This window comes from Clytia hemisphaerica, unplaced genomic scaffold (genome assembly GCF_902728285.1).
Source record: "Clytia hemisphaerica strain Z4C2 unplaced genomic scaffold, Clytia hemisphaerica genome assembly, whole genome shotgun sequence".
Classification (NCBI taxonomy): Eukaryota; Metazoa; Cnidaria; class Hydrozoa; order Leptothecata; family Clytiidae; genus Clytia; species Clytia hemisphaerica.
Window position 1 is genome coordinate 170,191 of NW_027103384.1, and position 23,020 is coordinate 193,210.

The 23,020-nt window shown below is 35.4% G+C and overlaps 2 protein-coding genes across 3 annotated transcripts; one reads left to right on the forward strand and one right to left on the reverse strand.

Moving 5' to 3' along the window:
- The first annotated feature begins 1,623 nt into the window (after positions 1–1,623).
- On the forward strand, positions 1,624–18,595 carry LOC136824781 (uncharacterized). 2 transcript variants are annotated; one of them, XM_067080757.1, is made up of 9 exons: positions 1,624–2,368; positions 2,753–2,951; positions 4,193–4,477; positions 4,767–4,820; positions 5,066–5,227; positions 5,356–5,622; positions 5,728–5,995; positions 6,327–6,558; positions 18,085–18,595. In XM_067080757.1, the coding sequence occupies exons 1-9, from the start codon at positions 1,664–1,666 to the stop codon at positions 18,304–18,306; spliced, it is 2,394 nt and encodes a 797-aa protein (XP_066936858.1). In that variant the 5' UTR covers positions 1,624–1,663; the 3' UTR covers positions 18,307–18,595. The 2 variants fall into 2 exon arrangements, with proteins under 2 accessions (XP_066936858.1, XP_066936857.1); XM_067080756.1 differs by having other exon boundaries at positions 1,648–2,365.
- LOC136824782 (uncharacterized) lies at positions 15,531–23,020 on the reverse strand. Its single transcript, XM_067080758.1, has 2 exons — positions 21,098–23,020; positions 15,531–16,088 (listed from the first exon to the last, which is right to left on the reverse strand). Exon 1 carries the CDS (start codon positions 22,946–22,948, stop codon positions 21,098–21,100), a length of 1,851 nt encoding a protein of 616 aa, XP_066936859.1. The 5' UTR covers positions 22,949–23,020; the 3' UTR covers positions 15,531–16,088.

The following is a 23,020-nucleotide window of genomic DNA, read 5'->3' on the forward strand; positions in this document are numbered from 1 at the left end:
TGGGCTGGTGGGTCTATTTTCTAAATTAGCATTAATTTGATGTTAGTTGTGGGAAGAATTGATATGTGAGTGGTCCCTAAAAAGGAAAATGTATTTGACACAAACTAATGGCAAATTAGTTGTTACCAAAATTGAAATAGTTTATGATTCTCAAAAATCTTTTAGTAAGCATTTCTTAGTTAATTTAAAAACCTACTTCAGGTGTACTAACTTTCACGATTTTCGCGAATTTTACCCCTTTTCGCGAAAGTAAATGTCTTAAAAGTTTATGGTCGCAAAAAAAAAAATCTTAAAGAAAATTCACTCACACTTTCCTCTTTAATGAAAACAAGGATAAAATTTAGTGTAGATATTATGCAAAAGTCCATCATTTGGTTTGAATACATATGAGCGATCAAAACATTAGTTTTATGCATCGAAAACTTGAATTTTTTACTAAAAATATACCTCATTCGCAAAAGTTTATGCTTGTGAAATTTCTTTTGTCAAATTCGCGAATATAAATGCGTCATAAATCTCGGAATTTTTCGATCTCGGGAAAGTTTCTGCTCGCGAAGTTTGTACGCCTAAAGTATGTGTGAAATTTGAAGGTTATAGCTTAGCAGTCCAAAGAAAAAGTACCAGTTTTATAACGCTGCCATCAAGGCAAAAGGTCCAATCTCAAAATTAGTGTCTGAGAAAACTGAGAATTTTTCTATTTGGCTAACCTTAAATCTTGAGCTTGGCCCTTTTTGAGGGGGATCCCTTTTTTTAATTTTTATTATTAAATTGCTAATTACTCATGATAAAATACTCGGGTGTCAAATAGCCGTCCCCCTGCTAAGTATTTTTATGAAAATTTTCCACCCAGGACATTCTTATTCCAACCCCCCCGCTTATTAAGTTTTGAGATTTCTTCCAAGCCCCCCGCTTATTTAAAGACAATTTTTTGTTAAAAGTGTTAAGGAACTCAAAACAATAGTTTATCTTAAAATCTCAAAACTGACCTTTTGTTCAAAGCCCTTAAAATTGCAAAAATAAATTATAATGGAAATTTGAAAAGATCTTATCTGCAAAATTTAATCCCCGCAAAAATTAATCCCGCTGTTTACTCAATACGACATTACTCCATCTTGTGCTTTAATTCCCTCAGGAAGGAAGCAATTTTGAAAACCTGATGTCAAATAAACGTAGCTCAAAGATTCCTGACTTATCAATTTAGCAAGGTGTTTAGCAAGTTTCGATTTTACTTCCATTTAGTAGTGCTAGTTAACAAGCTCAAATAATAGACCCATGTATATGGTGGGAAACTTTCCTGTCCTTTCTGGTCCTTTGCAAAATTTCCCAATTTTGATTTTGTAATATCGTTCAATAAAAAGATGTGGTTGTTCTTATTTCTTATGATCGCACAAGGATTAAATAGGGCAAAGATCTCGAACCATCCCTCTATTTATCCGTCTAAAACACCTGCACCCACATACACATAATAGATGCCTACTAATACAATTTATTACTTTTTTAAAAATACATCCTGTTTTATACCAAGCATCAGTTCTTGTTACTCCTCATTCATTGTTTTTGACTGCTATCAACCACCTAAAAATCATTATCTTCACTTAAAATCAGTTTTTCTAAGAGATTAAATAACCATACTTTCTCTACAGGGTTTTGCAAAGTATTCACAATGAAGGACTTCGAAATCGAAGGAAAGTTTCACGGAATCACTAAGTCAATCAGTGAAAATAAACTTAACATTGTATTAGACAATTCTGGTTCGATGTATCAATATGTCAATGTAGCAAGAAGATTTGTTTTATCTCTGGTTCACTACTTATTTCAATCAAACAACTATGCTGAGTTCAATGTGTCTTGCTTCACTAAAAAGGACTCCTCATTTTCAGAATCGCTTTTACCGTGCACAAAACAAAACATACTGTTATTATCAAGATGGCTTGATCGTTTAACTTTTGAAAATAAAACGAACAGTTTATTAGCATTGGTATCTGCATTCAGTCAAGAAGATAGTGATGGTGTTGTCTTACTTACAGATGGTCCTCCGAGTGAGAAAGGATCCATCGTTGAGAAATGTGTGGAAGAGATCTGTGATGGACGTCCTCTCCACGTTGTTTATGTAAAAGATGGAATACAGGATCAAAATGCTGCTCATTTCTGGCAAAATTTGAGTGAAAAAACATATGGCACATTCCATGTTGTACAGTACACCAAAAAAGAGGAGGAGCTCCAAGTGATTCGCCATCACGGTCTGCCAGAAAACTCATCCTTGGATAGAGCATTTGGGGGTAGTAATCGACCAGGAACTGCCGGCCAAACATTGCTAGCGAAGTCCGCAAAGGATGGAGCATTTTACCAAAGAAAATTGGAGCAAGTGGTGTGTCTTTGTTTTCTTTCTTTTCAGTGGACCATGGTTCCTTTAGCTAAGAGTATAATATACCCTACTAATTGATGATGGCTAGCCTCTTTATAGAGTGTTCAAGTTTCGTCTCTTTGGAACTGTTTTCTTTGCAGATTTAACTGGTTCAATTTCACCTCATTCACGATGTATTATGAAAGCAACACCTAAAGTTTAGTCTATACGGACAGGCTTTTTGAGGCTTCTATCTACCAAATTCTTCTCACATGCTATGAGAGGCAGTCAAAACTGATACCCACTGCACTACTACCCCTAATCTACTAACTTCTCCATAAGATGATCACCTAATGACCTCTTTCTTGGCCTTCCATCTTAACACCTTGATTCTATATTCATTTTTAGATATCAGATGAAGCTCTTGATGTGTTATTAGAACCTTCGCCAGTAGAAATATCTGGAAAAAAATTATCTAAAATCACTGATTTGTTTTCCTTTGATGAAGAAAATGTTGGGAAAGTTTGTGAAGGGGATAAAGTACTTGCGCATTGGCAAGATGGAAAGTTCATACCTGCCACTGTACTGAAGAAAAAATACATTTATGGTCAGACCTTTTTTTTATTTATGGATCTTTTTTACAACAAATAGTTCAGATTTATACGGATCCCAGCACCGTTTGTACTTTAAATCGTAATCTCACCGAAAAAAAAGAAACGCGCTATATTTTTTCAAATGAAAAAGCACTGGTTTACCGTTGCCGTCACGCAAGCAGTCAGAGTATAAACTAATAAAAAACTACTAGCTGTCCTATCTGCAGAAAACATAACACGGCACAACCTAGTTAGTTCCAGATATATCGTGCAAAAAGCGATCTCAAATTAAAATGAATACCGATACAGTTGACCCTCTATAATTCGATCTTCATGGGAGCAAAAATTTTCTTCGTATTAGAAAAAGATTCGAATGACAGAGAGTAATTTAAACCACTTTCCAGCCAGGGGGGGGGGGGGGCAATTTTTTGTTTCGATATAGAAAAATATTAGAATAATAGCGGTTCGAATAAGAGTGAGTTTACTGTAAGTTTACTTAAAAATAGAAAATATTTTTTATTCATTTTGAACAGCTTTGAGTTTTGGAAGAAAAAAAATTAAAAATTTTCATTAACCTGATTTTTTGAAAAAGTTGGGTTATTTTTTCTTGATTTTTTTCGAAAACCTGAAAAGTTCAAAATAACATTAAAACTTGTAACTTGTGAATTATCGCATGGGCAAAATTTTGAGAATCCGCCTCTTGTTCACTTGATTTCCTTTTTTTTTTTGCAAGGTTTTGGTAATACTCTGTCAATAATAAATTTTTCGCTAAGAGAGAAAACTGCGAAAATGGGCAAAACTCTCGAAAATCCGAAAATTTATTAACGCAAAATCTAATTTACCTAAGGTACGAGATTTTGTCTTTTAGCGAAGGGATTTCATTTTACAATTCTTCCTATCTATCCTGCCACGACCAGTCAAGTATTTCGTGTTTAAAAAAAAATTATAAGCTTACGACAAGTTATATTTTTCATCGGTCGTCCGGTATCAGTTTCAGTGCCCCAATTAATGCAGCCCTGCTGAAAAAATATCCTCAAAAATAGCGTTAATTTAAACCCCAATGAACAATCAATCACCCTGGAGAAATCACATTATTAATTTTGAACCTGATAGATAAACTAAAAAATTCCATTAACCCCGGTAAAAATTCGTAGTACTACGATTATGTGATCCATTGGGTAGTGCACCTACAAGACTTTTGTTACCTTCACATCTGTTCAACAAGTTTTTTTGAAAGTACTTCTTCTTTTTCTAGACGAAGAAAATGAAGATCTGGATTTCATCAAGGTGGTACAAGTTCAATCGTTTGATCACCAAACAAAAACTCTCCCTCTTCAATCCGTTCTTCGTATTGAAGAATCAAAATGGAAGACCATCGTTCGAGACATGATTCGTAAACAAATCGATAAAGCGGATGAAAACATTGATAAATTAGAAGAGAGCAAGTTGCAATTGTTCAAAAGCAAAAGTTTTCATCCATCAAACCCTTTGTCTCTGGTTGAAAGCGACGGAGAACGAGATTATCTGACAGAAACGATCGGTAATATTCTTCGAGAAGCATTTCTAGTTTCCCAGAAAAGTCTCAGTATTCTTGTAAGGTAGCCCTTGTGTGCTTGAAATTACTTTTCACATAAATTCATACAGGTGTCGAGTTTACTGATTTTTCAACACTAGGTTATTTCCCTCGGATACCTGACTTTCTCGACACACTTGACTTTATATTAACCAAGAATAGCTTATTACAATTGAGTAGGCTCCAATGAAGTGGCGATAAAATTTTAGTGTCTAGTTAAAACGCAAGTCATTGACAGTGACTTTTTTCATTTTAGAAAGACAATTAGCAGAATCTTCAGCCTTCATGAAGAGCTTAACATTGAACTCAGGTATCTATATGCTATTTTAACCCTTTACTAACTGTTTATGAGGGTAATACGCAATCTCGGGACAATACTTTTTGACATCGGTCAATATTTTATGGTATTGCCTTCATAAACAGGTATTTAAGAACCAAGAGTTTTTTAAATTCGGTTTTTCAAATTTATTTGATGGGGAACAACTGTCCTGTAATTATGGTTAGTTGTTTATTGAAACTCCCTGAAAAATCAATTCTACTTTCTCATTTGGCCAGATATTGGTTTCGACTATGCGGAATCTTCTACAACTTCTACATTTCCATACGAAACACCAAAGATGCAGCATCACCAACTCTCTCAAAGTCTCAACATGCCAAAACAGAACAAAATTTTCGGGAAAGAATGTATTCTGAACAGATCACTCAATAGTTTCCAGTGTAAGACTTTACTTACCACCGGTTGTTAAGCTTCACGAATGTTAAAATGCGTACACACCATAATGTGGCCAGCTAGGCAGAAGTTTGATAGAGCAACCATGTTATCTATGAAAATTTTATTCTCTTAGCACCGACACCCCCGAACAAAGTGAAGACTTGGAGTAACGATTTCGATAACACTAAAAAGAAGCACCGATACCAGAGGTCTGCCAGTGTTGGGAGCAACGTCGTTGAAAGGTCCAAAAAGCATTGGGTTGGCAGGCCCATCACTCGCGAAACAACACCAAAACCAATGTTAGATGGAAATCTTTACCGAGGAATCAAATCGAAACGCAACCCACCTTCAGCTTCAGATTACCAAACAGCTGATGGGGTACCCTTCCCTAAGAAAACAGGTATTTTCTCTTCTTTATTTTACCTTCATCCCAATGTGCTCGTCAAGTAATTTTATGTTTCCGACTGGAACTAGTCCTTGTCTATTTTAATTTTCTATGTATTAGATAAAAAGTTCCAACCACCCATTGCGAATAATTATCTTATGGAAAAACCACCACCTTATTATCACCGTGACATCATCGCGCATCGAACCATTGACATGTCCGAAAAACCTTTCAGCGAACAAATTGGTCATGTAGATAAGCAACGTGAAGCTGTGGAAGAGAAGCGCATCAAAGCGTTGCGAGCTTCCACCAAGCGCCGTTTGAAACGAATGGAAGAACATAAAGAAACAGTGAAAGATGAACAGAGACAAAGAGATGAACAGGCGAGGTAAATTATAATGATTATTCGTTTTTGGTTATAATAACAAGTCGTCTCTGTGAATGCTAAGTTTACGCCACTTATATGTTCGTGCAACGCAAGTCGAAATCTATATTTTTCATTCTACCATGTCTATGTAACCACTGCAACCATTTTGGACAGTTTGCACTCCTGTTGATTGTCCAGACTGAATTTCATTTCAATTTCAATCCTTTCAGCTCCCTAGGCCTATGATTCAGTCATTGGTTCTCTCGAAATTTTTACAAGATTTTTTCAGTCATGTGAATGTGCCATTGGAAATTTTGTTATTTTTCCATTTCCATCTTTGTTTTTGGTAAAGGGCTGCAAAACAACAAAACGTCGAGGACGGGTATACGAAAATCAAAATAACCATTGAAAAGAACCGCTCCGCAATGGATAATAAGAAGCAGAAGCTTGAATATTGGCGAGATTTTGAGAGCAGTAGAGAGGCGAAAAATCAGAAGAAAAAGTTCGATCGGATTGACGCACGAAAAGCAAAACGACAAGATTACCCTCAACTGAAGGATGAAATGAAACAGGAGAATGGCCCGGTAAGGTTTTTTTCCTCAAAAATAAGTGTATTATTAATTTCGCATTCTGCGGCGGCGGCGGCGGTGGGGGAAAAAAATAGAAAACGAAAGTACTCGATACGGTGGACAAACTCACTGAATTTAATTTGTTTTCGGCCTTTCCTCGGTCACACTTACCATGTATAAATATCGTGGTCGTTTTTTTTTTTCAAAAAGAAAAATAATAAATGTAAAGCGTACAATTTTGAAACAATTCAACATTAATATTATTTGATCATCTTCATTGTACGTTAAACAAACACTTTATTATTTTATTATTTTTCTCATGAATGTTCCACTTGACATGGAAAACAGAGAGTGGTTATTATGCGTTCAAAATAGAGAGAGTTCGTGCTATTGATTTGGTTAAGAAGCGTAGACACATAATATGCGGATAATATACCTTTCCGTTATTAGTTCCTACAGAGTAAGTAAAGGATGGCATAAAATCTAAGAACATTTGGGTAAAGGCCACATTTTTTGGTACACCTGTCCCTTCCGTTACGCTTTTGATTTTTACTGCTCATATCTTGAAAACTAGCATTAAACTTGCAAAACTTCCAATTGATTATTGATCTGGGGTAGAAAGTGCCCTTACAATCAGAGTTTGGCCAGCAATAGGACAGTCTTTCCTCTTACAGACCCTGTAGAAGTCTAAATTATAAGATTCAAAATTGTTTTTTCTTCAAGTGGGATAAAATATTCACTTTCAATTTTTTTTCAGTCCGCCTAATATTGATAGGAACGAGTTTTCATAATATTTTGAGTAAATACTTTTTTCACTGTTGCTCAGGTTTTGCATTTTTCTAAAAAGCATGTTTTGCGACTCTGATCTTGTCCCTTCCGTTACGCAAATTCATTTTCAAGAAAATCTTTGTCAAATAGCTATAGTTTATGTTAAATTCTCACAAGTTACCATTGGGATTACTCCAAATTCAATTTGCAAACCATTATCCTCTATTTTTGACATGTTTTTTCAGTGACAGTCCTTCTCATTGAAAATGTGCCTTGGTTTTGTCCCTTCCGTTACGCAAACATTAAATTGAACAGCATCTCAAGTCTTCGACTTAAAAACTTTTCCTTTTGGTTGACTACTACCCTCATTAGACTTCTTACTTGCAGGTACATTTAAACTTTATATTAACAATGTGGTGGGAGTTATCTCCTTGGAAAAGTTGGTGTCCCTTCCGTTATGGATGTCCCTTCCGTTACGCCTTTTTTAAAAGGGAGTGTTACAGGGACTTGGATGTTCATTATAGTGTTTCTTTCTTCAAAGCCAAGATATCTGAAGTTATTGCATTGTTGAAAGACCTATTGTAGACTGTTCTCACATTTGCTACACTACAATGACTTCTTTTTATCTCTTAACCCTTAGGCTCCATAGGACGCGTTTTTGCGTCCTGAAACAGCCAAAATACCAAGTCCTAAAGCTGGGGTCCTATCTCCCTAGGACTTTATTTAAAGGGAAAGAAACCAAATGTTTTCGAAAGAGTATAAAATTACCTTTCCAATGGTACCAAAACACGTGTCTGAATCAAAAGCTACAAGCTTTTACGCCATTTTGAAATTTCAAATTTCAAATTTCAAAAAAAATCATTGAAATTTTTCAAAATTTTCAAAACTACTGCGCGCTCAAAGGGTTAACCAAAAATATTTTGATTTTTTTTGAAGACTCCAAACTGCTCAAAATACCTGAAAATGACAATTAGGAGTTATTCGAAGTTGTTTTGACCATAAAAAATCTTTACCAGGGGTCTCATTAACCCTTAGGCTCCATAGGACGTGTTTTCGCGTCCTGAAACAGCCAAAATACCAAGTCCCAAAGCTTGGGTCTCAGCTCCCTAGGACTTGATTTAAAGGGGAATAAACCCAATGCTTTTTGAAAGAGTATAGAATTACCTTTCCAATGGTTGGTACCAAAACGAGTGTCTGAATCAAAAGGTACAAGCTTTTATGCCATTTTGAAGTTTCAAAGTTAAAAAAAAAATCATTGAATTTTTCAACATTTTCAAAACTGCAGCGCGCTCAAAGGGTTAACCAAAAATTTTTGATTTTTTTTGAAGACTCCAAACTGCTCAAAATGCCTGAAAATGACAATTACGAGTTATTCGAAGTTGATTTGACCATAAAAAATCTTTACCAGGGGTCTCATTAACCCTTAGGCTCCATAGGACGTGTTTTCGCGTCCTGAAACAGCCAAAATACCAAGTCCCAAAGCTTGGGTCTCAGCTCCCTAGGACTTGATTTAAAGGGGAATAAACCCAATGCTTTTTGAAAGAGTATAGAATTACCTTTCCAATGGTTGGTACCAAAACGAGTGTCTGAATCAAAAAGGTACAAGCTTTTATGCCATTTTGAAGTTTCAAATTTCAAAAAAAAATCATTGAAATTTTTCAACATTTTCAAAACTACTGCGCGCTCAAAGTGTTAGCCAAAAATTTTTGATTTTTTTTGAAGACTCCAAACTGCTCAAAATGCCTGAAAATGACAATTAGGAGTTATTCGAAGTTGTTTTGACCATAACAAATTTTACCAGAGGTCTCGTTAACCCTTCGGTTTCAGAGGTCACCTACAGTGGGTCACCTAAATTTTAGGGATCATCTAAAACTTGGGATGAGGCTTGGATGGCCCAAAACAGAGCTATTTTCAAATTTTGAAAATTTTTCAGAAAATTTTTCAGAAAATTTGTCCCTTACGCTTATTCTATACCTAATATTTACAATTTTTAGGAGTATTTGTAAGTTTATATAGTTAGTTCTGGTTAGTTCTATCATTTTAGGTTAAAAGATCATATTTGACTATTAAAATTCAAACTATCTTTTGAAACAAGTTTTTTCCTAGTAAAGATGTTAATTAAAAATTTGAAAGTTGTCCTTTCCGTTACGCAAATTAGGCTACCCCTCCAACCCGAAAACGTAAATTCATGAAAAACGATTAGGAATTGGTTAAAACACTTTGTAGAAACATTTTAAGAGTAAGTTTAGTCTTATAAGTGTCTCTTTTTTGTAGAAATAACAAGTCTTTAGTTATTGGTTGAAAATGAGAAAAAAATCAACCACAACAACTTCTAGGGTCCTACAGTTCTGCAAAAAGGTAATATAGAGGAGCACATACTTGATTATCATCATAGAGGTATATACACATCCAAATAGTCCAAAAGTCCAAAAGTTTTAAGCAATTTTGAGGATGAAATTTTTTTAGCGTAACGGAAGGGACAGGTGTACCAAAAATGTGGCCTTTACCCATTTGATTAATTTCGCATAGCGAAAGTATTACGATAGGCTTTCGCGGCGGCGGTGGTCGGTGCGGGAAAAAAAAAGAAAACGAAAGCAGTTGAAATTTCTAGAACATTCTCGAAAATTCTGAAATATGGACTCGCTAAGATAAAATTTAATGATTCCAGTCTGTAAGTGCTAGGTAGGCGTAACCAAGCATTAGTAAACATTGCTCGTCTTTTTAAATGGCGGATTTCAGCATGCTGTCAGACTTGCTCTGGTTTTTTGTATTTGTATCATGTTTTTGATGTTTTTAGAGTACTTAAAGAGGATATAATTCTTTTAGCATAGTATTTTATGTTTGTGTAGTTAGTAAATGCACCAATAAAGTGATAGGAATCTTACAATTAAAGAGTTTCTCTTGAAAATCACTACACACAACAACACAGACAACAGACAGGTATGATTATTATTTTTGCAGTTAGAATTATTTGTTGTTTGTTGATATTTGATTAAGTTGTGTTATAAGACAGATTATTATTTACTAAGTATTTCACGGAGAAATTTATGGCAGGGGATGCCAATCTATAAGTGATAGAAGTTCTACATACCTTTGGTTAGCTATCTAGGTACCGTGAGATCGGGTAACTTGCATCAGTGGAGGCTAACATGCATAGCCCTCAAATGAATGACCTGGCTGGTCATTAAAATGCAAAGTTAAATCAAAACAAAAATGGTAGAGTAGAGTTGTGAGCGAAGCTGCGTAGTTCATTTGTTTTGAAATTTTGCTGCTTTGATTGGTCAGTCATTTGATGGCTATGCAAGTTTCCCTCCACTGATACAAGTTTTACCCGACTTCACGGTAGGTGAGATGTGTCATTTTCCAGACTCTCCCACTCGATATAATCAACGGATTAGAATAGGTGGATTAACTTCTCTCGTTGCTCCCAAGAGAGATCCATTGTCTTCTCATTGTTACAAGAAAAATCTGTAAATGACTCTGCGCACTCCTCGTTTAGTTTTTTCATTGTTTTTATAAGAACAATTTTCCAATTTATACAGTTTCGAAAACGAATTTGTCCTATGATTCGATCAATTTTGATGATTTTGCAAATATTTTAAATCCTGCACTTAAGTTTTAGCATCAACAAACGCTAGACCAGTTTTAATGTAAATTTTTAATCTTTTGTCAATGGCAATCTTCAGATAAGTGAAAATTAACGTATGGTCTATAACTAAGAAACTATCGATGGGTCACGAATGGGTTGCATACTGGTGAAAGAAGACTGTATTTAGAATTAGGAAAATAAATTTCAAATTATTTGGCTAATTTCTGCATTGGATAGAAAGGGCTAAAAAAGTGCATTTTCTTATTTAAAATGTACCACGTGATACGTAATGACCAATGAAAATGTTGAAAGTAATGATTTTTTACAACTTTTTTAAACAACTTATCAAGTTTTAATTGCTAGCAAACTCGTAAAAAAGTTTGATAACCTAACGAGGAGTGTTTTCTATGAGTTCTTAATCCACCTATTCTAATCCGTTGATATAATCGATAACTTTTTCCAATCGATGACTAATTGCTAACCAACCGATTGATTGGATATCGATTGATTTCAATAATGATTGATAGGTAATCGAGACTATTCTAACTGATAATAGATTGGTTTTCCATCGGTTGGCTGTCGATTGATTGTGAACAATCGAACATCTTTAGAGTAAATCGATGGAAAATCGATCAATTGATAGCCAATCAAGCTTCCCGCAAAATCTTGTTGATTATCGATTATCGAAAACAATCAATATCCGATCCATCAATTATCATGTCTTTTTTTTTCTTTTTTCTTTTTTTGTCTTTTTTTTGTCTTTTTTTTGTCAATTGTTTATCGATTAGCAATCGATTGGAAAAAGATATCGATTGTATTGAATGGGAGAGTCTGGCATGTTGGATGGGCGCTTCGTGGGATAGTGGTCATTGACCTGGAATACTTACACAGGCTTCAAAGGTTTCGATTCCCACTGGCAACGGTTCACTTTGGAAAGTGATGCCGTCCTGACTTTTGAGCATAGCTTTTGTCATTGTCCAAGTTTCGGAGCTGTAAAGAAGAATTGGCTCGACGAAAGCTTTAAAAGTTTGGAGTTTGAGAACATTAGACAAATTGGAGTTCCAGATCTTGTTTAGTTTATTGCATGCCTTCCACGCGAGGCCTTTTCGAGTTTTAAAGTCGCTTTCAGAGTTATTAATGTAGGATCCTAAGTATTTGAAGTCCTTTACTGCCTTTATGTTGACACCGTGAAAAGATGTTAGAAGGTGGGCATTTGCTGAAGAGCTGATGAATTCGGTTTTACCTTCATTACAGTAGAGACCGACTTTGCTAGCTGACGATTCTAGAGAATGAAGAAGATCTTCAAGATTTTGAATAGTTTCGGCAACAAGTGCAAGATCGTCAGCAAAATCAAGATCAGTTAAAAACAAACCTTTACCGCGCGTACGGAGAGGTGCCTTTATTTTGATCCCTTTTTCATTTGATAAATCAACGGAAATTCTTAAAACGTAATCTAGAACAATTATAAAAAGGAAAGGAGCAAGGGTATCACCCTTAAGGACTCCTGCAAGAATATCAAAAGTATCTGAATCTCCGTCGGGGGAGACAACTTTAGCCTTCGTAGAAACATAAAGTGCCCTAATGACTGAAATAATTTTTCCCGGAAGACCATATAACTTCAAAATTTCGAACATTTTTTCTCAAGATATTGAATCAAAAGCTTTCTTGAAGTCAACAAAACAGAGGAAGGCATCTTTGTTGAGTTTTCGCATTTCCTCTAAAATACGCCGTATTGCTAGGATTTGGGAAAGAGTGCTTCTACCTTTGCGGAAACCGTTTTGGTTTTTCCTAAGTAGTCAGATCAAGTACAGGCACAATGCGCCTTAGAATCATTTTATTATATATCTTGGCAGCGATTGGCATCAACGTTATGCCGCTATAATTAGAAGCTAAAGTCAAGTCACTCTTTTTAGGAACAGGGATAATACCACCTGTTAACCAAGCAGATGGTGGACTGCAGTTTTCAAAGGTCTGATTACAAAACTCAAGGAGAAGATCAAGAAAGACTGGGTCTTTCCAGAGTGCAGTTGGGATATTGTCAAGACTGGAAGATTTGTTATTCGAAAATAGTTTGACACTTTTAATGAGCTCGTCTAAGGTAAAAAGAGAGGTGGAAATGTCGAGCTCATCAAAAATTTGGGTCAAAGGAAGTGCATTATTATTAAGAATAGGTGGATTACCGAGTAAAGATTTGAAATGGTTTAACCAGTTTTCTCTTCTTTTTTTGGAAGAGCCTCTTTTTAGCTGGATGGAAGGGTGATTGTCGTTAATTGTCTTCCATGCAGCAGAATGTTGATGGGAGATATGCAAATTTGAAATGGAATCAATCTTTCCCTGAATGAACATTGCCTCAGCATTGAGATAGGCATCATCCAGACGTTTTTGAGCATTTAAAAGGAGTCTAGATGTATTCCTTGTAGGGCGAGTTTGGTGTTTGTCCTTCGCCTCTACAAGTGCTTTGCGCGCGTCAGAAAGAAGGTTATTTTCAAAGAGATTTTTCTTTTTGATTTTTTGCTTCCTGGGTAAAAGAGAAAGATTGATTTCTTCATTGGCCTTGATCAGTGTTTGGTATTTGTTCTCTGGATCATCATCTGGCTTAGAGAGCATATCAAATCTATTTTTAACCTCCACAGTGTATGTGTGACGAAGATCAGTGTTGGTATATAAAGCTGCTGCCAGTTTATGGTTTTCATTGGGTCAGGTCTTGGCTTTTTAGAAGATCTGAGGCTGAGAGAGACGTGACAAGAGATTACTCTGTGATCTGAGCCTACAGGGGAAAAAGAAGAATAAGACTGAGCATTCCTAACACCGTTCCTTCATTTAGTTCGAGCAAGAATATAATCAATTTGGGATTTGCTTCCAGAAGGATGTTGAAAAGACCAAAGTTTTGAAGCTTTTTTTGTGAAAAATGTGTTTGTGGCAAATAATTGAAATTGCTGCGTAAAATCAAAGAGTTTGCTCCCGTTTCTATTGGTAAGCTTGTGAAAAGAAAATGGTACATTTTCCAGGCCAACCTGGGCATTAAAGTCTCCACAAACTATAAGAAAGTTGTGCGCTGGTGTATTGAAAACAGCTCGAGAAAGAGAAGAATAGAAATTATCGACATCGACCTCGTCGGAAACATTTGTGGGGCTGTAACAGGAAATCAATGTCGTTTTTGGATTACTGTTATAAATTCGGCAACAATAATACGATTAGACTGGCACGCCAGTCGGGCTGGAACGGTATCACGCGGGAAAATGAGCGTAGGAGTTAGGTAAGCGTAGGAAAAAATTTTTGTCGGTGGCAAGGGCTGAAAGCCCGACTGGAGCGAAACCCCAGGAAGGAAAAAACGGCTAAGCTGAAGCCCCAATCTTTCGGCGTTGTAGAAATGAATGAACTTTGAGAAATTCGTGAAATGAGAAATGAAAACTTCCGTCAAAGTCGCAGATCGTGTTGTTTTGATTTTTGAGGAGGGAGTGATTGGAAAAAATAATGGCTGACTTCTAGTGGAAATTTTTATTTGAAAAGATTTTGTTTTGTTTCTTGTTTCTTATTAATGAGTCTCTTCTTTGTGTATATGTGGCTTTTCTTCATGGTTCTCTGCATGCAAAATTCTTTGGCTCATTTTTGATTGTTTTTTGTTTTGATTTGAGAGGCAAGAGAAGATAGAAAATCTTGTAACATCAGTTATCAGAACTTGTTGACTTGTTATCTTTTCCTATTCATAACTCATTCAATTTTAGGAATGGAGTATTCAGATTGCAAACACTATTGACTGTGAGTTTTTTTTTCATTTAAGCTTTCTTTTTCCTAGGTTTGCAGGTGGTAATCAAAGGGATAACCCAGGTACTCTTAGGTTCCAAATAAACGGGGGGGGGGTTCGAATAAACGGGGGGGTTGGAAAATTTTATAGATTTTAATAAACGGGGGGGGGACCCTAATTGCCGGGGGGGTTTGGGAATTGTACTTCTGAAACCCAAAAATAAGGTAAAAATAGGCTAAAATCAGGCTATTTAGAGCAAAATAAGGGGCCTTCTCTTTGACAGCTGAAAATATTTTTAAATAATAATAAACAGGGGGGTCCTAATAAGGTCCGGGGGGGTTGGAAAATTTTCGAAAAATTAACAAGCGGGGGGCTCCGTTTATTTGGAACCTAAGAGTACAATAACTAACAATTATTTACTGACATTCAAACACATAAGACGTTTTAATTTTCCAGGACTCACAAGTCAAAGGTTCTTTATCAAAAATATATGGTTGTTGGTCTAACAGAGACTACTACACGACACTGACACAATGTCGTGTGTATTGGAAGTGCTACAAACTTTTGTGAATATCTACCTGGTTTGGTTATCCCTTTGTTTTGAGTTTAATACGTACTGATATCCCTATGATAAAATTACACAGTTTTGAGTAGAAATAAAGTTATGGTAAAGCGGCACTGACAAATTTCTCCAAAAAATATTTTCTTTCAAATTATGAAATATTAAAAGTCTTCTTACATCTAAAAATGATTAAACTTTTTCGCCATGCTTATGTTTTACTCAATTCGAACTAATAACTGTCAAACAACCGGTCTAACAAATGTACCGTCGGACAAGTATACTGTCGAACAAGTGGGATTTCCCCAAAATTATAGTTGTACGTGGATGAAAATTTGTCACAATTTATATTACGGTGAAAATTCAGAATTCTTAGTTTGACAACAAAAATTTCTCAAATAGGTAACTAATTATATTAAATTGTAAAATTAGTGTGGCAAGAAAACTCCCAAAAAAATTTAGCCATAAATCTTAAAGTGTAAGGTTAATTTTTCAGCATTTTTGGTGTGCCAAGAAAATTCTTCAGCACATAGCCAATAGAAAAAGGTCAGAATTTACAATAATTCTCTTCTCATGACAAAAATACTGCATTTTTCTAAAATCATGAATACGTGTACCCAAAAAGTTTTCTGTCACCATATAAATTCTGGATTTTCTATCAGAGCTATCTTATCACAGCACTAAATGTAAGTTTTCCATTTAATTTTCTATGTGTACGTGTAATTTTCCTGTGCTTGGCTGGTACGTTACATGCTGACAGCCAGGACAGGTTTTTTTTTGTAGCAGTGAGTCTGTTGAAGAGGGTCGGACAGCAGCCTGGCAGTAATGACATTGAAAGTGATGAGAGGGATAATCTTTGGAGTTTCTTTAAACTAACCAGGAAACTAAAAAGGAAAGAAGATGAGTAAATTGAGGATTGTTACTTTTTGCTTGCGATGACGTGAAACTATAGTACATTTCAACATTGAGGATTTTGAATCTCTGAACAAATTTTACGTACCTCTCTAAGATAAAAAGTTACTGTAACCTAGCCTTGTGAGCTAAAATATTGAAAATAGCAAAAATGACCAAAATAGCAAAATATATAGTTTGAGCTTTTTGATATGTTTTGGTTCAATATAGTTTAAATTCGATTTATCAACAAGGTGTAAACATTTTTGTATTTTTGTAAACTTTTGTATATATCTTTGTCAAAGATATTTATTTATGTAACTTGGCCACACTGGGACAGTTCACATTTAGGTGGCAATAAAGCTCTAGCTCTAGCCCCGTTCTATTTATTGCATTCTTTTAATGGTAAAAGGGGAGGGGGTACTTCAACCTCGTTCCCTGCGTATTATCAGCTTTTTTATGCTTACTCTCGGGTACTTAATAGCCGTCCCCCCCGCTAATTAATTTTTCGAAAATTTTCCACCCAGGACATTCTTATTCCAACCCCCCCGCTTATTAATTTTTGGGAAAATTTTTTTGAAAGTTCCCTTTTTTTGTCCTAATTCAGCTGTATCAGCCTCCTTTCAAAAGTTTTCCACCCAGGACATTTTTATTCCAACCCCCCCGCTTATTAAGTTTTGAGATTTTTTCCAACCCCCCCGCTTATTCCAACCCCCCCGGCTATTAGGTACCCGAGAGTACTGATAGCGCTAAGGTATTCTCTGGCGTCTATCAAGCAAAGTAAATAAAGCCTGGAATACACGGGGACGAGGTTGTGGGTACTTAGGCATTAATAGGTGCCAGGTATGTGCTTATGGTAAGGTTTGGTTTTTGACCTTCCCAAGTCTCTGAATTATTTAAGGTACGAAACTTGAAAAGTCAAAAAAATCTGTAGAAGGTTAAATTTTTTTTTTAAATTTGTTCTTAGAGTCACTTTTCGCCTTGTCTCTGTAAGGGTAACTTTAGTTTCTGTTAGAGCCAGCTTTTCTCAGGTCCAACCTGACATTCTCCAACTCTAGTACTCCCCAAGTCCCGGACGTTTAAAATGATTATTTCATCTATGAATAATCAAACACTGTGCGAAATTTTCGACTCTGAGTCGTCTTGTTTCTCTTATAAGCATCTACTTCATAAGAATCAAATCAATAACTCTCATAGACGGGGGTATACCTTTCGTTGAATAGTTCTTACAAAGTAAACAAGGGACGATGCACAATTTAAGCATATTTATTTTTCTTATAAGCATCTACTTTATAAGAATCAGATCAATAACTCTTAATAGATATATTTTTCGGTAATTAGTTCTTTACAAAGGACGACTGGTTGTAGCAGTTTTAATATTGCTCAGCCTCGCTTATTCATCATCAAAAAATGACCGTTTCCGAATAATTTCTCATGACTCGACCTAAACCTCGTATATTTTCGTATCAGCTTTTCAGCCGGCATTTTAGCATACTTTTTGCAAATATTTGGCGAAATGCCCGACTTCAAATCGTCTTGTTTATTATTAGTTGGAGCGAATGATTTCATTTTTTTTATTGTTTACCTGATTTCTCAGACGACGTTTATCCACCATGCTTTACATTTACACTATATTATTATCAAGCTTTTTGGGGTCATTATTCTCAAGAGGGAATTATTTTCCTCCACCCTTCTATAACTTTTGATCTGGAGGTACTATGGACTTGGCACGAGAGTTTGGGATGGTGACGTCATCATAAAGATTATGACGTCATCGCAGGTCAAAAATATTTTAGGAGAGCTATTAGCAAAATAACGCCAGGTTTGTGGAAAATACCTCCTGATAAAAATAGGGTTAACATTTGAATTATAAATGTTGCTTACAATTCAACATTGATTACTGAATTGATTGATTGAATGTGGTGAACACAATGTTGATGTGAAACTAAAAAAGAAAAGCCTCTGATGGTGTGTATCTTATCTCTTTAGACACCCAATGGACGAGAAGAAAAAAGAAATCAATTCAAAGATAACCGATTGCAGAATGAAATTGCCAAACAAGAAGCTAAACTAGAACGTTTGCGGAAGATGCGACAAGCCACAGATGCTAGGTTTGATTCAATGCGTAAAAAGAATGATTATTATCGTGATATGAACGAACATGTTAAGAAGTTGAATACAGGTAGAAAGCGTGCGGAAATACTTCCATAAAGATACTATATCAGCGACTGTATTTAAAAGTGACCCACTCACTGGCGAGTTACGAGCACTCTATAGAGCTACGCGAGCTCTTGAAAAATAAAGGTTTTTTAAGAATGATTATATATGTTGTTATATATTTTTGCTAAATTTTAGCCATGTGAGTACCTAAAGTCTTTCTCAATATAATTTGCAGCAGAGGCAAGAAAGGCTACAACTTTTAATAGAATATAAATTAAAAATAGATAGTGGTTTTGTGCTTGTTGCAAAGACAAACACGAGTGGAGTATTATCTTAACGGAAAAACTAAAAAAAGATCGGAAAATAAAGATGAAGAAAATCAACTTCTTAAATGATTGTACTATAATTATCATTTTTACACGAGTGATTCTTTGATTTTAGAACATCATTAATGTGAAAAAAATTTCACAGAAATTTATTCCATCGAAATATAGTCCAAAGTTCATCCATCACTGAATGACTGCAAAAACCATCGAAAAACAATAAAAAGAGTCCTTTTTAAGCAAACCAGGGCTTTTTCTATCGCATTTAAGACGTTCTAAGATTAAAGAATTTCTGATATAAAAATGAAGATCATAGCATTATTCTTCAAGAAGTTGATTTTCTTCTTCTTCATTTTTCATCTTCGTTTTTCCATTTTTGGACCTACCTGGAGGTCCTACAAATTAACCTCTGGTCGTCCGTCCGTTCGTCTGTTACCAACTTTTCTCAGGATTGGATCATAGGAATTTTTTGATTTTTGGTACAAAGGTGCAAAATGGTGATTACCAAAATGTGATGGAGCCCGATTTTCGAAAAAAATAATTTTTGATCCCAAAAATGCCTAAATATAGGGTTTTTTGGACTTTGGGAAAAATCTGTTCATTATTTTTTCCTGACTTTTTTATACAAAGACGTAAAATTAAATTGTGCTAAATATGAAAAAGTTCATTTGACACCAACTTGCAAAATTCTAAATGATTCAGTTTTTGTTGCTACATTGCCTTCATTAAACTTTTATTATTCGTTTTACAAACAGGTAGGTTCATAAAAGTATCGCTTGTTTAATTTTTTTTTCTTTTGGGATAATATTCCACTGCGGATTGTCTTATTGACGAGCATAATTCAAATTCTATCAAAAGTTACGGCCTTTTTTTCTCTCCGCTGCAAATTACATTGAGACAGACTTCAAGTACACCACAAAGCTAAAATTTAGCAAAAATCTATAAAAACAGATCAAAAAGAAGGGCATAAGTTTTAAAATTTTCTAAAAAAGTGCTGAAACTGTATTCCTCGGGAGGGTTAAACCTCAGGGTAGTAAAGCGTTTACTCGATGTAATTATTTGGATGTGTGTACGTGTGGATGGAACTCTTTTCGAACTGATATATAGCTCTTAATTTTGATATGATCTTTTTGGCACAATGATTTTTTCCTGCAAAACTGTGATACAATCTAAATATTTTGTTCTTTATCTTCCATTTTTTCTACCATGACGGAATTCTTGGAGTTAAGTTATTCTTCACATGGAAAACATGTCTGTAAAAAGGACCTGTTAATTGATTTTGGCTGAACCATATTGCATTAAAAAGTTTGCTCAATTAGAGTAGTTGTACAGTATATATATAATTCATTCCTATTGAGTATTGCTACTTACTCTTTCAGGGAATGTCTAAAACCGGACTTGTATAGGCCAAAGCTTTACTACCCTGAGGGTTTTTTTTACCCACTGTCACTTTTTGATGATTTTATATTTATATTTTCAAATTTATATTTAAGTAATTATTTATTTGGATTTTTATCGTGAATTTTACACTGCACAATTTGTACATAAATTTTTCATACTCAACCAAGGAACTTCAATAAAACAGTTTGATGTTTTATTTACGTTTCTTGACTCAACACAATAATTTTACACTCGAATTCTTTAATGTTTTTACGATCCAAGGGCTTTTACTTTATCTACTCTCCGGTGCCTTATAGCCGGGGGGGGGTTGTAATAAACGGGGGGATTGGAACACTTGAAAGGCTTCATTTTTCAGAAAATCGCCAAAGTGGAACACTAAAGGCCGGTCTGCACTTGTGCGCGCTTCGATCGCAATTTCTCCAGCAAAGCTTCCACGCTATTGATCAAAAGAAAAATGAAGCAACTCCATAGGCGCGATCTGACGTAACGGTTGAAAAAAGTTGAAATGTGTTCAACTTTCTTTTCGAGCGCGCGCTACATTCTTATGACGTAATCTTTTTTCCAAGCAAAAAGGATTGAAGCCAAAAAGTGCGATTGCAGCGCACATAAGTGGAAACCGACCTTAAAGCCCGATGTCCACTTTCGTGCGAAGCGTGCGAAAGATTTTTCTTAACCGTTTTTGCCTAAAGAAAAGATTACGTCATAAAAAAGTTTCGCACAAACAAAAAAAAAGTTGAAGGAAGTTCAACTTTTTTCAAACGTTACGTCAATTTTGACCAATGGAATTGCTTTATTTTTCAATCAACAAATGACGTTACAAATACCGTGAAAAGTTTCGCGCGAAAGTGGACACCGGTCTTAAGAAACGAGATTTTTTCCAAAAATCAATAAGCAGGGGGGGTTGGAATAAGAATGTCCTGGGTGGAAAATTTTTGAAAAATTAATTAGCGGCGCCCCCCCCCCCGGCTATTTGGTACCCGAGAGTAGCATGTCTAGCAAGTTTAGACAGTTTTGGTTTTTCTTCCGAAAAGGCACGTAAAGAAAATCAAGACATTAAAGAAAATCGAGACATATTTAAAAGTTTAAATCTCAATATTTAGGAAGAATATTATTTGTACTTATATTTTTCCCCGAAGAAAACTTCCATCGGCAACAAATTGATCGAGACATGCATGATGACCAGGTTTCGAACACTCTTCAAATTTTCCACTCTCATAATCTTGCCAACCATCTTTCTTTCCCGTTTTCATCCAGTGCTCTGCATGCTGGAAAACTTCACTTCCATACCGGTTGCGAGAATACCTTCCAGGGTTTTCTGCTACTTTGGCGTTAAATGACGATTTCCGATTTCCGTTACCCATTTCAATATTTGTTTGAGCGCCTTCAACCTCGCCCAAACTATCGAATCCATATATTTGTATGCTCCAGTGAAAGACTCGAATATGAGCAACTCCTCCGAATTTTACATGTCCATGGCAACATTGGACTGGTTGGTCAATGACCAACGTATAATTCATTTCGTTTAAGTCATCCATCACTAACAACAATCTAGTAAAGTCTTTTGATTTGATTGCAATATCTGCGTCTTGCTCCCACTTCGATATCCCATTGAACTTAACAGCTCCCAGAACAGATCCTTCAATCAGCATGTATTGAATTCTATATCTGTCAAATAAATCCGTGACAAATTCCATACCATCATAGAGCATCTCTAAACAGCACGGTGGAGCTGCCATACCCTTTCCAACCCTACATTTGGAAACCAATCCTTTAAAATTGGCTGGACATGGAAATTGAAATGTTTGTAATGTATACCATTGAATTTGTTCGAAGTTCCATAACATATTGAACGCGCCTATCTCATCAGCTTCGTATCGTTCCTTGCTGTTAATGTACACCATTACATCAGGACATGTAAAAATTTTTATTTGCTTTTGAAGACGGAGAAACAAATCTGCATACAATGTATCTATTTGTCTTCCTCTAAACGGGTTTTTTTTCAGTATCTGAGGAGACAACAGAAAAGCTCCTTTAACAAAGTCACATTTGAGGCAACTTTTTTGTGATTCCCTATATCCAGACCAGTAGGTTAGTCTATACGGTTTCAAGGCAGTTTGATAGCAACCAGTTTCCCATTTCCCTGACTGGTAATTCTTTATGGATGAAGCGACGATCACATGTTTAAGACTTTCGTAGACTTGAACCATTCTGATGATGTCAAACTGCTCATTTATTAAAACAACTTGTGAAGCTATCACTACATATTCAGTATCTATCTTTTGTACAATTTTATTCAGATGCAACGATACATTGTCAGCTTGTTTAATAAGTTGAATCGCTACGTTGGGCATCCATTGCTGAATAGTTCTTTTGACTAAACGATAGTCTGATGATTGTAATACAATATGAATCTTTTTAAACCTTCCTTTAGCAAATGATAATGTCCTTCGGAAATTTTCAACCGAGTCTATGATAGGTCGATCTATGACAAGTGACAATCTTTGTGATATATTTTGACAATTCGTTCGACGAAAACCTTCATTGTATAAAGGGTTTCCGTAAGGAAACCCCAAATATGCTTCAAGACAAGGAAAAGATGTACTGTTCTTTGTTGCTTTGTTCATCTTTTCGTAGTGGTGTAGTTTGTTTGGTAATTCAATTTTTCGTATATTATGGATAACTGGAAAATCTTTGAAATTTAAATCCTTCAATATTTGTTGCACGTTGTTAAAATGTTGATCTACAATTTGACGTAAAGTGTGCTTTTTGGGCACGGTAACTCGCACATCCAACAACTCCGTGATATATTTCTGAATGTAAAATATAGTATCTTCTTTCTCCTGACAATGAACGATGCTCTTGCTCGAATTTCCTTGTTTCAATTTGGCCATAAACATCAAATTAAGCGCGATACTCAAAAAAACTATTCCATACTTTATAAGTGACATGATTGAAATTATTCTCGCCATTATTTTTTTCGTTGGTTATTCTCTTCAATCGTTGAAATTTGCTGTATACTTTCTGTCTTTACTCGTGTATAA

What these genes read in the sequence shown, in the direction of transcription:
- LOC136824781 (XM_067080757.1), top strand. Translation starts at nt 1,664, where the DNA reads ATGAAGGACTTCGAAATCGAAGGAAAGTTTCACGGAATCACTAAGTCA. An exon ending in AAAGAAAATTGGAGCAAGTG is followed by an intron (nt 2,369 to 2,752) that starts GTGTGTCTTTGT and finishes ATTCATTTTTAG; the next exon opens with ATATCAGATGAAGCTCTTGA. An exon ending in GAGCTTAACATTGAACTCAG is followed by an intron (nt 4,821 to 5,065) that starts GTATCTATATGC and finishes TCATTTGGCCAG; the next exon opens with ATATTGGTTTCGACTATGCG.
- LOC136824782 (XM_067080758.1), bottom strand. Translation starts at nt 22,948, where the DNA reads ATGGCGAGAATAATTTCAATCATGTCACTTATAAAGTATGGAATAGTT.